Below are 19,676 nucleotides of genomic sequence, written 5' to 3' on the forward strand. Positions count from 1 at the left end.
GGAATGGCATAACGTCAGTATGCATAACAAACTGCGTGCTACTAAGGAGACTACGAATGTGTGGAAGACCTCCTTGCGAGCATTTCGCAGGGCCTCTGTGGTTCTCTGTCGGCTCCGCATTGGCCATGCTTGGGTGACACATGGCTACCTCCTGCACTGTGAAGACCTGCCTCAGTATCAGTGTGGTGCCCGGTTGACAGTGGCCCATATTCTGGTGCACTGCCCCACTTTGACTGTCCTGTGACGAAATCTTCGGTTGCCGGACTTGTTGCTGCTAATTTTATCTGACAACACCTCATCGGCTGATTTAGTTTTACATTTTATTCGTGAGGGTGGGTTTTATCATTTGATCTAAGTTTTAGCGCCTGTCCATTGTCTCTCGATGTCCACCACCCTAGTGCTTTCAGGGTGGAGGTTTTAATGTGTTGCAGAGTGGCCGGCTTCTGCTTTTTATTCTCATGGCCAGGAAGCCATGGTAATCTGCTTTGTTGTTTTAATCTCTTCTACTGTGTTTCATGCATTTTTGGCATTTTATTGTCCCCTTTTGTCCATTTAATTGTTTGTTGCCCTTCCGTCGTTCTTGTGTTTTTCCTTTCTTTCTGTTTTGTATTCTCATCCTTGTGGGTGGCATTGTTTTATTCGGAACAAGGGACCGATGACCTAGCAGTTTGGTCCCTTTCCCCCTCTTTTAAACCAACCAACCACTGTTGCATCTCCGTTGCATGGCAACATCGATGAGGTCACCCAGACCAACACTACTACCATTGTTGTCACAGCTGAATCAGAAGTCCCTTGTTCTTTAGGTTGCCCTGGTGGAAGACAGTGTCTTGGTGGTTCGCCAGAAATTGCTGTGGCCATTAGAGACTGTAGGCAGGCCCTCCAACATCATAAGCGGCACCCATCCCTGGAGTACCTCATTGCCTTTAAACGTCTCCATGCCTGGGTCCATTAAATCATCAAACAATGGAAGCAGGAATGTTGGGAGCGATATATCTCCATCATTGGGACACAAACCTCTCCTTCACAGATGTGGACCAAGCTCAGACACCTTTTCAGATATCAGAGCCCTGTAGGTATATCTGCAATTTTCACAAATGGAGCTGTATATACTGACCCAGATGTAATCGCAGAACATCTTGCTGAGCATTATGCTGGTACCTCTGCACCTTAGAATTACCGCCCCATCTTTCATGTCTTAAAACAGCGGGTGGAATGACAACACCTATCTTTTGCTCCATGGCACCCTGAGTCATTTAATGCTCCATTCAGTAAGTGGGAATTCCTCAGTGCCCATGCCGATTGTCCTGACACATCCCCTGGGCCAGACCACATCCATCACCAAATGATTAATCATCTGTCAGCAGATTACCAGCACCACCTCCTTGCATTCTTTAACTGCATTTGGAGCGATGGAGAATTCCCATCACATTGGCGAGAAAGTATCATTGTTCCACTGCTGAAACCTGATAAGAACCTGCTAGATGTGGATAGCTATTGTCCTACCACCCTCACCAATGTTCTGCGCAAGCTGCTCGAACATATGATGAGCTGATGGTTGTGTTGGCTCCTCGAGTCTCAGGGCCTTCTGGCCAGTTTTCGCCAAGGTTGCTCCACCACTGACAATTTGGTGTACATGGAGTCTGCCATCTAAACAGCCTTTTCCTGCTGTCAATACTTTATTGCCGTCTTTTGTGATGTGACAAAATCCTACGATACCATTTGGCAACACCACATCCTTGCTACTCTGCATGAGTGGGGTCTCTGCGTCCTGCTCCAGATTTTGATATGGAACATTTTGTTACTCCGCACTTTCAGAGTTCGAGTTGCTGCTTCACACAGTTTGCCCCATATCAAAGATAATGGGGTCCCGCAGGGCTCTGTACTGAGTGTCCCACTCTTTTTAGTGGCCATTAATGCCCTCAAAGCAGCAGTGGGGTCCTCTTATCCCCCTTCTTATATGCTGATAATTTTTGTATTTCTTTCTGCTCCTCTTATTGGAGTGGCTGAACGTCGACTGCAGGGAGCTATATAAAAGGTGGAGTCATGGTCCCCCCCCCCCCCCCCGCGACTTTCAGTTTTCAGCAGCCAAGACTTGCATCGTGCACTTCTGTCAACATCGTACTGTCCACCTGCATCCAGAACTTTACATCGATGGCCAACTGCTTAATGTAGTGGAGACTTATCACTTTTAGGACTGTTCTTTGACACCCTTTTAACTTGGCTCTCTCATCTTCATTAGCTTAAGGAAAAGTACTGGTGACATCTTAACATTCTTTCATGCCTGAGTCGCACTGACTGGGGTGCAGATCTCCCTACATTGTTGCAGCTGTACAGAGCCCTTATACAGTCTTGTTTTGACTATTGGAATGTGGCATATGTTCAGCATTGCCCTCAGCATTGGGGGTGCTGGACCCTGTACATCACTGCAGAGTTTGACTTGCAGCGGGGGCTTTCCAAATGAGCCTAGTGAACAGCCTCCTCATGGAAGCTGGGGTTACTCCAATTGCGGATCAGGTGACAACAATTGCTTGTGAATTATACCACCCACATTTGTAGTTTGCCTCACCATCCAAATTACCATCTCCTTTCCCCTAACATGGTGATCCATCTCTTGCAGCTGCGGCCCACATTGGGGATTCCGATTGCAGCCTTTGTCTGGTCCCTTCTCACTGAACTCAAGTCTTTCCCTCTACTACCTTTCCCCCAGGTCCACTAATATACACCTCTGTGGTCGATGTGTCAGCCACAGTTTCATCTGGACCTATCTCATGCCCCGAAAGTCGCGGCTCCCCAGAGGTCCTCCACTGCCAATTTTTCTCTATTCTCAGCGAGTTTCAGGGCTCAGAAATAATCTACACCAATGGCTCGATGATCACATTGGCTTCCCTTATGCTCACGCTGGACATGCTGAACAGTGCTCTTTGCTGGATGGCTGCAGTATTTTTGCTGCAGAGTTGGTATCCATCTGTCATTCTCCTGAGCGTATCCACTCCTTCACAGGTGAGTCATTCCTTATCTGTAGTGAGTCCTTAAGCAGCCTGCAAGCTCTTGACCAGTGCTTCCCTCTCCATCCTTTAGTAATGGCAATTCATGCAAGCTGCCTGCAGGGACTCCATTGTTCTCTGTACTGGCCATACTTGCGAGGACCCACCTCAGTATCACTATGGTTCCCACTTGACTGTCATCCACATCTTGTTGGACTGCCGAATTTCTGCTGCACTGAGGTGGACTTTTAACATTCCCACCATACTGCCTATGGTGTTAGGCAACAATGCCTCATCAGCTGATCTAGTTTTTATCACACAATCTAAGGATGGGCATCTGACCGCCTCTCCCAGGCCTTCACCCTCCCTCCGTTTCCAGTCTTCCTCGCTGTTTCTTTGCCTTGGTGTTTGTCTTTTCCCTGTCTGTGTTTCTCTAGCCTTGTCTTTTAGGCTGGAGATTTTAGTGCATTGAAAAGTGGTTGGCTCATCATTTTTCTTATGCTTGCAATCAGCCGGCACAGGCCATCTGCAATACTATTTTAATACCTTCTCCCGCTTTTTTTCCTTTTATTGCATGGTTTCCCTTTTGTCAGGCTTCTTTTGTTTTCTCTTTCAGTGTGGTTCCCAGTTAGTTTTCTGCATTTTTTGCTTCCCCAGACTATTTTGAGGAATGGTTTTACTTCGTGACCTGTTTTAATGTGGTAGAAAAGGACTCATGACAATGTAGTTCGGCTCCTTTCTCTCCAAAGCAACCAACCAATCAATCAACAATTGTCTCTTAATGTTTTCACTTGTTACAGTAGTTGAGATAGGTGTTGCAAACAGCCTGTGTCATAAGCATAAAGAGGCAAGCTGAGCTTGATGTTGCTGACACGGTGGATGTTGAGTTGGCAGTGGCGGCCACGGCCATTGGCTTGCAGTGGCATCCATTGGCAATGTAGGCTTCATACATTGTTGCCTGATTGTGTCCTAGTCATGTGACATCAGGTAGTGCCACCCAGGGAGATGAACCATGGACTGTAGTCTGCCGTGGTTCCCCAGTAGTATGGAGCTGGGTGTAATCTGTTCATATCTCAGACCAGGAGACACTGTCAAATGTGACTGCAAGCAGTCTTATGGGGACTGCAGCAGAATGTTGGCTGCCAAGGGCCTGGAAAATTAGGTAGAGATTGGCAATTTGTGGCCTGGTGAGGGTGGTAGCTGCTACGTCATAGTTACAGTGTAGACTTCAAAGCTGCATCCGACTGGGCACAGAAACATTGCCCAGTTGTCCAGAAAGTTGACAATGATGAACTGGTCCAAAGGGTTACAATACCCCTGTAAGGCACTGACTGCGCAGAAGAAGCCACATTTCTGTGTCACGTGGAAGCACCTCAGACACAGGCCAGTGACCGAGTTGCAGCTTTTGTCAGGAGGTAGTAGGTCAAACTGCTGAAACTACCTGAAGGTTGGTCAGTGTCCCAGGCCGTTGACTTGCAGTAGGCTGACAGCACTGAAGTGGCTCCCTCATGCTGCATTGGCAGATCAAAGACTGCAGATGGCAGAGACAGTTGTGAATGTCCTAGATTTGATACTTGATCATAGATTTGATACTTGGCTGTGTCTGCAGCTTGTACTGTTACACACGTTATTTCACACACACTGGAAGGCTCAATGATTTATTGTATGCATTGACTGTTTTAATTGATCAGTTGACTAATAATCACTGAATTTCAGGGCACACAACAGCAAGCAAAAAAGTGATAAATTCCATGCAGTTTATCTGCAGACTTCCTACGCCCCATAGTGGCTTCTTGTCCTGTAGCCGTAAAATTGATTTGTTTTGCTTTTTATGCATTGAGTCATGCCATAATAAAAAATAAAAAAATCCTAAACTAATCCAACTTCTTACTGGCATGAGGTCTGCATATTCTTGGAAACTAACTATCTTGTGAGACAGTTAGTTTTCTTCTGATCTATCATCTTAGAAGTGTGTGCATATTTTGCTGCTGTTGCTGCTGGTGGTGGGGGCAGGGGCAGTAATATGGGAATTGTACCATCATCTTAACAGAAGAGTGTTTTTATCAGTACAAGCAAGAAATAGTGTTGTTTATAATGAAGTAAAGTAATGATATTTGTCTGTGTTGCAAAACATGAAGAGTGGACAAGATATTTCAGAATGAATGCATTCCTGATCACTGACACTTTAATCTGGCAAATAAATTATTATATAATTTTTCTATAGTGTTACATATAATTTTGAAAGCATTGGAGCAGAGTAGATTAAATCAGACGGTGAAATTACCCACCCAGTCCAACTTCCTGTGTGGACAGGGAGCTATCCAAAATCTGTGCACCAGAGAAATAGGTCCATGCTATCCAACTCACTTCTCCACGTATAATTACAGAAGAAGGAATTTTCATTCTGATGCATATCAGGACATGTTGGTATTTAGGGCAAGGAAGAAAATGCATATTATTGTTTCATAACTCATTAGAGTTAGAACCCATGTGCAAAAGTACAAGAAGAGTGGGAGAATATCTGCCTTAATCATGTTGAAGCAATTGTCTGATAGTACTTAGGAAAATCAAGTACAACATAACTCAGAATAGGTAAAGAATAATTTAGGAAAATTGGACTTAAAGTGAAGCAGATGAGAATACTTATATGTAGAGGCACCTGTTTGTGGTGAAAATTTTTGCCCGATTTCGTCATTTTTAAAAATTTATTTCGGTATATTTTTTGCTAGTTTTTTTTCCATTTCATCAATAATTTTTCTAAATTTTATTTACACTTTTCAGCAGTAAAAGGTAAAGGAAATACATTTATGGCACATTTGCAGTGAAAAATCTTTTATTTTACATAAATTGAAAAAGCATAAAATTATGAATCTTATTAAAAGACAAATACCAAATCATGAAAGTTTGGAAAACATTTATCCTGTCCTAGTCTATGTACACAACACACAAGTCAGTCTGAGAAAGGCAAGGATACCATGACTTCCATATTGCTGGGAGTCAGAGCTGTTCTCCTGTCAGACATTATATTGCAATATCTAGAAAATGATCTCTCACTGTCAACATTACTGACTGGGATACACAAAGCCTTCACTGCAGCTTTCACAAAAAGTCCATACTCTACTTTCAGGGAAAGAAGAATACCAATCACATCAACATCTTTACCTTCTTTACAAGAACTAGCTACTAAATCCCTAAACAATGTGTATGGTACAAGAAATTCTGACGTTGGAAGTTCTTGTAAAATGGGAATTTTCTTTATCAGCTGAGAGATTTCAGCACTGTCTAAATTGCCTTTTATTATGTTTCTCGGATCATACAATTTACCTATAGAAGAAATGAAAATTTTTCCTGTATCACACACTATCAAGTGGTTCAGTTTTGTAAGACTTGCTCTACCTACAGACTGGAAGAGTGATGTTAACTGTACTTTCATATGCTCTGGCAGTTTCAGAAGTTTTTCTGAGGTTGTCTCGAAAAAATATATATCCTGTAGTAACTTAAAGCTCTTTGCAAGGTCACCAAGCTTAGACTGCAGAAGATGAATTAACGGTATCTTGGAGCCCTCTAATGTCAGCAGCAAATTGCAACATTTTGAGCAGTGCTCAACCAGAAAAATAGCTAGACATTGAATTTTTTTTTTTTTTGCTTCAGCAGAAGTCAAAGCTTTAAAATAATTGACAGCTACACTCTCATCTTCAACAGTTTCAACAAATTCTACTATATCACAGAGATATTCTCCAAGGTACTCGACACTTTCAAACCACAAGTTCCATCTGGTGATGACAGGAACCGGGAAAAGTTTAGCTTTTGTGGGTACACCTAGGCCCTACATATTTCTGAGCTGAGAACTGAATGTATGCATTCTTTCTCTTTCAGGTATTAAGGAAGATGTGTTTTGTCTGCAAAACACAATGGTTCAGATTAGAAAGTTCCACAGCCCACACATTGCCAACCAAATTTAATTTATGAGCCCAGCATTGTGTGTATACTAACCCTTCTGAAACTAAAACCCTAACTGCATTTATACACTTGCCCATATAATGGGCTGAATCTGAAGTTATAGAAACTACATTTCTGTACTGAATTTCAAGTTTCTGTATGACACTCATAATTGCTTGTGCACATTGTGTAGCATTTGCATTTGCAATAACTTTCACTCCCCCGACAAATAATTTCTGAACTGCACCATCGCCACAACTAAGTACTTTTATCAGAACCACGAACAGACACTGCCCTTTTCTGTCTGTCGTTTCATCACAAAGAATTGAAACTCTTTCGACTTTCACGGCTCCTTTTAATCTTCCCTCTTCTTCTTTGATGATTCGAGGTATGTAACCTTTCCGTAGTCTTCCAGGTGAGAGTAAGTCTCCAGCGCCATGAAAATGTCAATAGAACTGCTATTAGAATACTATGTAATGAATTAAATTACCACATTACCAATTATAAGACTTTTTTAAGAGGGTGCTCGAGGGAAAATTATTTTCAATATAGGCCTATTCTGACCAACAAAAATTATTGGCTATCGAGATTACCTAATCTTTGCTGCGATTAGCAGACGGTAAATTAATTATTACACAAACCTGGTATGTATTTTGTTCATCCATTCTCTCAGCTTCAGATGATCAACTTTTCCCATCAGAGTATTTGCGTCAATGAAAGCTTGAGTAGTCATTAAAATGAATTCTTCTTTGTCATTTTTCACTCGTTTTGCCACTGCAGTGACTTTCGTGAGCGTAGCTTGTCTTTTTATACCAGTAGTTGTTAGCGCCTTCTTTTTGTTCTTCTTATGGGAAGAACTGTTATTAATGTGTTTCAGGCACGTGTCCTTCCTCTGCCATTCAGTCCGCACATTGCAGTATTTGCACATAAGTATCTTCCTACTTTTGTCAAAAACATAAAATCCTTTTGACGAAAATTCCTTTTCTCGGTCGAAAACTGTCACTACCAGATTAATCATCTGTAGCACGAAAACAAAACACAAAATACCGCACTCAATGCACCGGCGATGCACAACAGTTTCCAACACGCAATACTGAATACACTGCCAGAAAATTGTAGAATGTCTTTGGAATACTCGATATATTATATATATCGAAATGGTGTACAATTGATATCCGGATTGTATTACCGTAACTCCAATCGAATTTCTGCAGTTAAGTTCAAATGATGAGATTTTGCAAAGTTTCGTCAATTATTTCATGATTTGAGCAAAATGTGTAAAATTTCGTGAAAATTTCACGATTTCGCGCTTTGCGAAAAACAGGTGCCATGTACACACAGTGACAAAATAAATTGGCTCGTCACATGGTGTCACCTCACTGTTAAGACACATAGTCGTGCATCAATGGGAATAAAAGTAGGTTGAAATGGTATACAAGCTCTAATATGTGAAACCAATGATTCAGTAGTGGTGCTCCTACTTTCAACCACTGAGATGAGACAATCTAATTTTAACATACCTCTAAATAGGATATTGCTTTTTACATTACTTGTTCATTAAGATTTTACACTGTTTTATGATCCTTCATACAACATTTTAGAGCAATATGTTTTGTATTGTGATAGTAGGGCACCACCAGTTTAGTGCACCTCAGATTTATATAATGGCAATGAGTCGCAGACAGGCACAGTGAAAAAGACTGCTAAAATATTTAAGCTTTCAGACATAGTCCTTCTTCCAAAATAGAAATCTCACACCACACACACACACACACACACACACACACACACCTGGCCACTGCCTCTGCGCCCTGGGCCATGACTGAGTATGACTGGAGAAACAGTTCTCTGGTGGTGGGTGATGGGGTAAGTAGGTGGCACAGGGAAGAAAGGGGTATGGGTGGGGGAAGATGGTGTCCTGTCTGAGGGAGCGTGTAGGTATGTGGTGGGGACAGGATAGGGCTGCTAGGTGCAGTATCAGAAGGATGTACTGATGGGAGTGTGGGAGGGGAAGGGGAATAGGAGAGAAGGGGGAACGAGTAGTAAGGCATGTGTAGTGCTGGAGTGAGAGCAGGGAAGGGGATAGATAGGTGGACAGGGACTAGCAAAAGTTGGGGCCGGGGGGAGGGGGGGGGGGGTTATGGGAATGAAGGATATGTTGTAGGAAGAGCTCCCACTTGTTCAGAAAAGCTTGTGTTGGTAGGAAGGAATGAGCTGAGGCAAACTGTGAAGCAGCCATTGAAGTTACGCACGTCATGTTGGGCAGCATGTTTATCAACTGGGTGGTCCAGCTGTTCCTTGGCCACACAGATAACTCTGCCTTCGTTGGATAGGAGATGCTTGTGGCAGGACTGGTGTAGATGGTAGGGGGTAGATGTATGGGACAGGTCTTGCATTTAGGTCTAGTTCAGTGATAAGAGCTTCGAGGGAAGGGGATGGGAGCAGGGGTGAAGTATATATAGGTGACAAGGATATAAGGTTCAGTGGATGTCAGATGACCACTGTGGGAAGGTTGGAGAGGATAATGGGGAGAATATTCTGAATTTCGGGGCACAACAAATAATAGTCATAACCTTGGTGGAGAATGTGATTCATTTTCTCCAGTCCTGGGTGGCACTGAGACACAAGACAAGTGCTTGTCTGTGGTCAGGCAGTGGGCATGTGGGAGGTGGTAGATAACTGGAGAGACAAGGCACTGGAGATCTTATATGAGTTAATAATTAGGTGAGTTTAGTGTGTATTTCTAGTGGCTGCCATACCCTCATCACCCTTTTCTCCCATCCTCCTCATCTGCTTTGTCAAGAGTATGTGGGAGAGAAAAAGTGTAATTTTAACTAAGATGTTATCCTATGAATGTTTTCATTTTTTTGTATTGTTACTTCATTTTTTCAGAATGTTATAAAGAGGGGGCTAACAGCTACATTCATCACCATATGTTGTCATTTAATGGGTGGATTAAGCAACTTATTTATTTCTGGTTATAGTGTTGTCTTGCAATTGTTATTCATATTGAAGATCTGTATAATTAATGGTGTTATTGGCATAAAATTTTCCTTTCATTGCAGATGAAACAATTCCATCTCGCTGTTAGATATACTTCCAATGTTGAAAGGAAAATTCAGAAGCTTCGATTCTGTGCAAAAAATTACTTTATCACTGACGGAATTGACCGAAGAACAGTTTTGAACTATGTTCAGCTACTTGGTAAGTGTAAGGTGCACATGTTTGTGTTTCTTGTTATAAGGTATCACTAGTGTCACTCCATTGTAATTGTCATATACAGGGTCTTACAAAAAGGTACGGCCAAACTTTCAGGAAACATTCCTCACACACAAATAAAGAAAAGATGTTATGTGGACATGTGTCCGGAAACGCTTAATTTCCATGTTAGAGCTCATTTTAGTTTCGTCAGTATGTACTGTACTTCTTCGATTCACCAAGGAAGGTAACGTTGACTTCGGTGCTTGTGTTGACGTGCGACTCATTGCTCTACAGTACTAGCATCAAGCACATCAGTACGTAGCATCAACAGGTTAGTGTTCATCACAAACGTGGTTTTGCAGTCAGTGCGATGTTTGCAAATGCAGAGTTGGCAGATGCCCATTTGATGTATGGACTAACACGGGGCACTAGCCGTAGCACGGTACGTTTGTATCGAGACAGATTTCCAGAACGAAGGTGTCCCGACAGGAAGACGTTCGAAGCAATTGATCAGCGTCTTAGGGAGCATGGAACATTCCAGCCTATGACTCGCAACTGGGGAAGACCTAGAATGACGAGGACACCTGCAATGGACGAGGCAATTCTTCGTGCAGTTGATGATAACCCTAATGTCAGCGTCAGAGAAGTTGCTGCTGTACAAGGTAACGTTGACCACGTCACTGTATGGAGAGTGCTATGGGAGAACCAGTTGTTTCCGTACCATGTACAGCCTGTGCAGGCACTATCAGCAGCTGATTGGCCTCCACGGGTACACTTCTACGAATGGTTCATCCAACAATGTGTCAATCCTCATTTCAATGCAAATGTTCTCTTTACAGATGAGGCTTCATTCCAACATGATCAAATTGTAAATTTTCACAATCAACATGTGTGGACTGACAAGAATCTGCGTGCAGTTGTGCAATCACATCATCAACACAGATTTTCTGTGAACGTTTGGGCAGGCATTGTTGGTGATGTCTTGATTGGACCCCATGTTCTTCCACGTTATCATGATTTCATACGGGATACTCCGCCTGTGCTGCTAGAACATGTGCCTTTAAAAGTACGACACAACATGTGGTTCATGCACGATGGAGCTCCTGCACATTTCAGTCGAAGTGTTGGTACGCTTCTCAACAACAGATTCGGTGACCGATGGATTGGTAGAGGCGGACCAATTCCATGGCCTCCACGCTCTCCTGTCCTCAACCCTCTTGACTTTCATTTATGGGGGCATTTGAAAGCTCTTGTCTACGCAACCCCGGTACCAAATGTAGAGACTCTTCGTGCTCGTATTGTGGACAGCTGTGATACAATACGCCATTCTGCAGGGCTGCATCAGCGCATCAGGGATTCCATGCGACGGAGGGTGGATGCACGTATCCTTGCTAACGGAGGACATTTTGAACATTTCCTGTAACAAAGTGTTTGAAGTCACGCTGGTATGTTCTGTTGCTGTGTGTTTCCATTCCGTGATTAATGTGATTTGAAGAGAAGTAATAAAATGAGCTCTAACATGGAAAGTAAGTGTTTCCAGACACATGTCCACATAACATATTTTCTTTCTTTGTGCGTGAGGAATGTTTCCTGAAAGTTTGGCCGTACCTTTTTGTAACACCCTGTATGTTTTGCATTAAATAATTACATTTTCTAATTATAATGGCTGTGGAAACTTGAGATTTGTTTCTTGTTTAACTGAGTAGGTTTAGCATCCAAATACTTTTAAAAATTATAAATGAAATATACTAAATTGTGAATGAAATTCAAACTTTCAGTGCTTGAAAGTCACAGTTACTGAAGTTCTCTGAGCTATAATGATGTGTTCACATGAATTTCTTCCCCATCTCCAGAGGACGTCTTCAGGAGGAGCAGTCTTCAGTGTAGGTTCAATTCACACTCTGGCCTGCTGAAGTAAAATTTAATTTCCACCTGTTCACATCTAGAGGTGTAATGTCACACTTTCAAACCTTGAGTGTAATAGACTAGTGTCGGTTGCTGTCATCCACTATTGCTATCGTCCCACCGTGAAAGACTGGTACGTGTATTTTCAGCAGTGGATTCAAGATATCATTCTGTTAAACACACTCCTGCTTCAGATTACAATTACTGTTGTGTTTAATGATCTCTGTCACCTCAGTATGTATTTGCTTGTGGCAACAAGGACTTGAGTCATATCAAATTGAATCTGATAATCTCCTGGCTGCAAAGCAGATCCATCTTATGAGCATTCTCAGATAACCTTAGGTTTCTCTGTATCTTTTAGATCAGTTTGCAAACTATAGCATTATTCCACTTCTTCAAGATCTTCGCTATGTGGTCAGTAGTGTTGCCAGTGAATGCGAGAAAAACATTGGACTTCACAAACGGCTGTACATCACTATAATCTTTATGTGACAGTCTGAATACCCTGTCACTTTAGGGTATGAACCCAGCCAAAAGGTACAGGAAGATCTAACATTGGGCAGTGGTGCTTGCAAACCATTGGAAAAAGCAGGAATTTACAGACACTTGCTCTCAAGTTTTGAAAACGTAATGTCTCACCTCTGTGTGGGAGCATGTGGCAACAAGATTCAACTTCATTTAGTAGTAAGCCATTGTCTGAATAGACCTTCATAATGCTACAAACTCCATTGATAATGTCATCCATTGATGGGGATGGAATTTGGGTTTCTCCAACAAATTCATTTGACTGCAGCATAATAGGTAGAAATACTTGAACAAGTGCGTCTTTATGAAGTGGTAAACATTAGAATTTGAGATGGTAAATTTGTAATTAACATAGTCTATTTAGTGTCACCTGAACATTGGCAGATGGTCTAATGTGGAGAAGAATTAGGCATGTGAGATATTGATAGTACAAATTAAGGTGATGTTTGTCTTTAAAAAGTCTGCATTATTTTGAATTGAAGTGTATGTCACTCTGTTTTCTTTTACAGCTCAATAAGCAAAACATTTTTAATGTACATATGATCTAGACGGAGTGTAATCTCATGTTGTGGTTAATAGTATTGTAGACTGTTAATAATTTGGCAAATTTATTAAGTAAAGTGTACAGTAATTTTTGTCATCCCATGAAAACAACATCTGTAGAAGACACCTAGAGAATGCTTCAAATACAGACTTAGCTCTGGCTTCTAAAGCTGCAGGCCCATGCCAGATGCTTTTTGTGTGTGTGTGTGTGTGTGTGTGTGTGTGTGTGTGTGTGTGAGAGAGAGAGAGAGAGAGAGAGAGAGAGAGAGAGAGAGAGAGGGAGAGAGAGAGAATGTTTTTGTGTAAAGAAACATTTAGTGAAATTTCTGTGGCATCTGGGAAGTATATATGGTAAATGTAGTTCGACCACATACCACTCTCAAACATTAGTCAAAGCTGTGGTAACAGAAGCACAGGTATAATTTTTCAAGCAAGTTAATTCAAAGTAAGTGTTCCTGTAGATGCGTCAGAATAATATTTGTTGATATTTTAGCAAATCATACAGTAACTGCGTGTTACTTTGGGGACAATCTGTAATGCCATAGTCCTTTCATGTTATTTCTTTGCTTCTGCTCTGAAAATGTTTTGCAGTTGCCATATTTCATCCTTTGGTTTTCATTACTGCAGCTGCGTCTGCATCGCAGATTTGCCAAAACATATTTAAGCAAGAAAAGTAATATAAGAAGATTCTTTTCTTTAATTTATGTTTTGTCTAACCTTTTCTTGCCATTACGTTTTGTAATTGCAGTGCAACCCTGCTTTTATACTTTAAATGGGACTTGAAAAAAATGGTGTCAAATGTGAGAAAATGTAAAATGTGGGAAATAATGTTTCAAGCAGTAAAAGTTACATATAGGATCCCCCTCCCATTTCCACATTTTATATATGATATATGTACATAATAGGTATCAAACAACTTGTCATGGACTAGTTTATTATCTGGTTCAAATGGCTCTGAGCACTATGAGACTTTACTGCTGTGGTCATCAGTCCCCTAGAACTTAAAACTACTTAAACCTAACTAACCTAAGGACATCACACACATCCATGCCCGAGGCAGGATTCGAACCTGCGACCGTAGCGATTGTGCAGTATTATCTGGTAAAAACTGCTGATGTAATGGGAACTGCAAACTGTCTGGGAAGTAGAAATTTTTGACTAATTTCGTAAGTCATAATCAGTGTTTTTGGAAATCCAGCACCTGTCATTCACTATGGAAGGAATGAAACACTGCACCAGTTACATATTTTTCATGATTAGCACAATACATTTCGATAATTTGTTATTGTTGTCAAATGCAAATATTTACATAAGTATTTTGTGCAGTGTTTGTGCATTTGATGTTCTGCGCCTCCTGCACTGTAATTGTCTTCTTAAGGTTATTTGGTACTATGCCTCCTCAGTTATGTAGAAAGCCACACACATGCAAACTATTACTCACATTGTTCTTTTGGGAAACATCACAATGTAAATATTTGCACTTGATGACAAGACTAAATTCTCAAAACACATCTCGCTAAGCATGAAAAAATATGTAACAGGTGCTGACTGCTGTGTTTAAACCAACAACACAAAGTGAGCAAAGCTGTTAACTACAGTGTTGCCAACAAGGCTGAACCAAATGTCCCTAGACTGACCAAAGGTGAAAAGTCAATAAAATAAATTTCATGGGAATGACGAATTGAAACAGGAATATATTCCTATATACTTTCATTATTTCAGAACTTTTTGTTTGTATATTTAAGAATTAGGAATGTCTTTTAAAGTAAACAAAGAAAAGAACATGAAAACAATTTTTTCATCATCATCGTCGGAATTATCAATTAAGACAGTTAAAGGGTGTTGAAGTTGCCCCAAGATTGAAGTTGATGGCTGTGTGCCACTATCATCTTTATTCCTAAGTGGGTATGATTTGTTGGTTCCAGTAAGTCTTAGTACATATGTTGGTAATTCATTGTCACAACATTTTTTTTCAATCTTTTTAAGGTGCTTCTGACCATCAAAATAGAATTCAGTGAAGAAAGTCTAAGGCGATTGCAAAGTTTTGTTTTGACCATATTCATGGCACTAAAAATTCATTCTGTCTCTGCAATTGAATGTGGCAATGACAATAAAGTAAACGCAAGAATACACAGTTCTTTGAATGGATTTAGATTTCCAGCGTCTTCGTATGCTCAAACAGCAATCAAAAAATGGACCGTAGTCTCTAAGTTTTGCCATCAAATGAAATTGATGTTATTCCATTGTTGTGAAGTCTTTTTCGAATACGTCGATATCAGTTCTTTTGCTAAGTCAATGACATCGTGAGTACTTGTTTTAGCTCACAAAACTTTTCTTACAACCAATTTGTTCATCTTGGTTAAAATTTCGATACTGGGTGGAAGTCTATTTTGTAATTCTTTTATAAGTTTCACTGTAAATTCAATGCATCATTTTGTTACCAATTTGATGCTGTCCTCAGATAAATTCAACTTGCTAGCACAGGTTTCAAAAGCATAGCCAAGTGTAGTATATGGATTAAGATGACTTTTCTGAAGAGATGTAGTTAGGACTTTCATGGTAATAGCAGGCTCATAAGTCGCTCTTTTACATTGTCCAGCAGTTTTGTGGGATAGGAGTTTTCACTCTCTAATGTTTTCGTGGCTGTTTGGACTTTACATAAAACACTTTGTAAATAAGTTATGTGCGGCAAATTGTGTGGATCTTTGAACATACAATAGAGCAGTTCTTCAGTGTAACAATTTTCTCTAGTTTTACACATAGAGAAATGCAATTTCAGTTAATCCCATTGTTGTTAAATATGATAGATTGCTGGATGTATGGAAAGCCATGATGTCTCACTTACTTTTTAAGTATTTTCAGTGGCACTTTGCCACAATTTATTGCTTCAGATATTTTTCTTGGAGGTAGACAAAACGTATTAAAAAACTAAAAACCCGCCTCGATTGCGAAAAAAGCACCTAGTGTTAAGTGTTAACCCAGGTTTCAGAGTAGATAACTACACCTTCTTCAGAACAACAATAAAACCCACAAGTGCCTAAGAAGACCTTTGTCAATGATTAAAAGAACACCATAGCTATACATTTATAAATGAAAAAGAAAAGGAAAACACAAACAGTACATATGTACAAAGTCAAAACCACTACTTAACTTAATGGTGTATGCTCCACCTCACACTATTAAGTTAAGTAGTGGTTTTGACTTTGTACATATGTACTGTTTTTGTTTTCCTTTTCTTTTTCATTTATAAATCTATAGCTGTGGTGTTCTTTTAATCATTGACAAAGGTCTTCTTAGGCACTTGTGGGTTTTATTGTTGATCTGAAGAAGGTGTAGCTATCTACACCGAAAACTTGGTTAACATTTAACACTAGGTGCTTTTTTCGCAATCGAGGTGGGTTTTTAGTTTTTTAATATATTAACCAACGATTGCTGACGTGCTGCGATGTTGAAGGTTCTTATAGACAAAACCTGTTGTAGGTTCCTCTCATCATATATCTGTGGTTTTGAATGTAGCATTTTCTGAAGCGTGACTAATTACCAGTTGTAAAGAATGACTTTTGTGATGCACAAGTACAACATCTGGCAGTCCACAATCTTTTTTAAATTTTGTTTAGACCATTATTCACTCCTGTCATAATTGATGCATTATCTGTGCCTATCCCAATCCAATTTTCAATTTGCATGTTGTGATCTTTTAAAGTTACTATGATTGCATTGGCCAGACATTTTGCATGGCCGTTTTCGGCAGGAATAAGTGACACAATTTTTTTTTTTTTTTTTTTTTTTTTTTGATTCACTACAATATGTTGTTGCAATTCCCAGATGTTTTAAAATACTTGTGTCAGTACAGTCGTCTACCAGCAGACTAAATTTTTCATTACTGATATCAGCTTGCAGTACTTTCTTGAAAAGTGGACCCAACACTTCACTTATTATGTTTGAACACTTCAGTTGATGTAATTGTAAGTCTGTGGTGAATTTAAAGTCAGGAACATAAAAGTGGGGTTATACTGTATCTTACATTTGTATGATAGTCTCAGTTCTTGTATTCACATGAGAACTACTGTGTCATTACACACACGCATGTTTGTAGATAACTTGTCTGTGAAAGCTGCTACTTGTTATTTGTTACAGTCAGCTACTGAGAAGGTTTGTGTGTTTATAAAGTGTATAATAAGAGGAAAGATATTCAGCCCATCGTGAGGTGCCATCAGTTAATCTTTTAACTGCGTGAAGAAAATTATTTTTCAAAAGTGCATATTTATTTCATGAAATTACAATTAAATCAATACCATTAGCTGCTGACAGGTGTTGATATACATCAATGGGGACAGCTGAAAATGCGTGCCCTGACCAGGACTCAAACCTGGGATCTCCTGCTTACATGGCAGACACACTATCCATCTGAGCCACCGAGGGCAGTAGGTCAGATAACTAATAGAGAGGTACAGAATCAAATCAGGGAGAAAGGAACATAGTGGTACAACTTGATTAAAAGAAGGGATAGGTTGACGGGAAGGATCAAAGAATAGTTAATTTGGGGTGAAGTAATTGTATAGGGTGACCAAGGCATAACTGCAGTAGATATGAACCTTGCAAAGGGTAAAGTAGCATGCATCAGATCATTCTTTGGACTGAATACCATAACAGCAACACAATTGTTACTCTGATGCTTCAAAAGTTAATAGCAAGTCTTACAGAATCTGCAGAAGAAGCATGGGTAAAAAATTCTTACAGCACGTGAACAAGTGGGTTGTTCTTGTTTTCTTCCCAATGGATTATTATAGTAGCCGGCACAAAAATAGGGCTTCCAGGTCATCTCACCATCTTACATCATTGCCAGTTTTTTTTTATTGTGATAATTTCAAAAAAAAAGAAAAAAAGGCAACTCTGTTTTTAGTCTAGAATATGAAAGAGGACTTTCCGAAATAAAATTGTCACTAGCTGCTAGGAAAAAAATGAAAATTAATGTTACAAGAAAGTTTTGAAGAAAATAATTTTTTACTTCAACCTGTGGTAGTAACAGAATCACTAATGTAATTGGACTGGGAAAAAAAATCCTCAAAATTGAAAAGCATATGCTGCATCCTTTAATTTCAGAGACATAAAAGTATTCTGAGATAAAAAATAAAATATTATAAGAGGTGTAAAACTGTGCCGAAAAATGTAATTGCTGATGAATTTTTGTTCTGTAGGACTGTGAAGAAACTTCCCCGTGAGAAAGTTGTTAAGAAAACTACAAAATTATTTTTGGTAACAGTTCAGACATCATTATTGTATCGTATCATGTACGGAGGCAAATTACTTCTCCGATATTCCATGCGCAGCAGTGCGCGAGTCATTGTAGGCCATCATCAAGAGTTTTGTCCGGACGGCTCGCTTTAATATGACTGAGAATATTCCATACTTCCCAAAAATATTTTACTCGCTGCTAATACATATCCTTCGTCATTGCATCCGTCACTCAAAATGCCAATATATGCTACGCAAAAGTAATTATAGTTATTTTGAAGCCAATATTTTCACTAAAGTCGAGCAAAATATTTGTTCGAAAGGTTTTGTGAAACCCAAGTTTTATCTAAATTTGCTGTAAGCCTATTATTCTCAGCATGCAATACGTGCTTGGTACACAAAAACCTCGTTCTTACTACTACAGTGTCCCTGTCTTGTGTTACAAATTTTGTCCATCATTACAGTTTCTGAATTAAAAACCAAGTGGGCGGAGAAGACAGTGCATTGAAGTGACTCGCCAGAATAATCAATTTTATCACGGACATTACCCTGTATTTCTCTAGCCATCGGATACTATCCTCTGTCATACTAAAGTAATACAATTCTATGTACTAGCTTTTCGTAAAAGTCATCAAATATCATAGATTTATATGCTCTTCTTTGAGAATCAGAATAGGTGCTGGGACTGTTCCGATATTACTGCACTGTTTGTATACACAGTTGATACAGAAGCACCACAACATTTTGTCATTTTATGAACTGCATTACTCTTACTATGAAACAGCCAGTAAATCCTTCTGTGAAAAAAAAGTCAAATTTTGAATGGACTAGTAAACCAATTGCAGTAAGAGTATATCCAAATGTAAAGACATTCGATACAGATTTTTAGGAAAAACTGTTGTTAATTAATGCAGAATTGACAATCTTATTTTAATTGACAGTTGCCGGCCGGTGTGGCCGAGCAGTTCTAGGCGCTTCAGTCTGGAACCGCGCCACCGCTACGGTCGCAGGTTCGAATCCTGCCTTGGGCATGGATGTGTGTGATGTCCTTAGGTTAGTTAGGTTTAAGTAGTTCTAAGTTCTAGGGGACTGATGACCTCAGATGTTAAGACCAATTCTGCTCAGAGCCATTTGAACCACTTGACAGATACTATTGAGTAAACTATTGGTCACCATTTGTGATAAATTTATTGGACGTCTACTGTAAGTGAAAACATTCGCAGTATGTCCTCTATAACTGAAATGAATAGACAAACATTTAAATCAATTCAGCTTTTTACATAGACAACACTTACCTAAACTGGAGGATCTTCTGGCTCCGTGTCGTCACATTCACTATCACAT

At 39.9% G+C, this 19,676-nt stretch overlaps 1 protein-coding gene across 2 annotated transcripts in view; it reads left to right on the forward strand.

The window, feature by feature from the left end:
* Positions 1-19,676, forward strand: part of LOC124721508 (spermatogenesis-defective protein 39 homolog) — a 116,173-nt gene that overhangs the window by 63,062 nt on the left and 33,435 nt on the right. For both annotated transcript variants that reach the window (XM_047246524.1, XM_047246525.1), the window contains one exon: positions 9,989-10,127. In XM_047246524.1, coding sequence (XP_047102480.1) covers positions 9,989-10,127 — 139 coding nt within the window. The remainder of the gene's footprint in view (positions 1-9,988; positions 10,128-19,676) is intronic.

The sequence above is a fragment of the Schistocerca piceifrons genome, chromosome X (assembly GCF_021461385.2).
Source record: "Schistocerca piceifrons isolate TAMUIC-IGC-003096 chromosome X, iqSchPice1.1, whole genome shotgun sequence".
Classification (NCBI taxonomy): Eukaryota; Metazoa; Arthropoda; class Insecta; order Orthoptera; family Acrididae; genus Schistocerca; species Schistocerca piceifrons.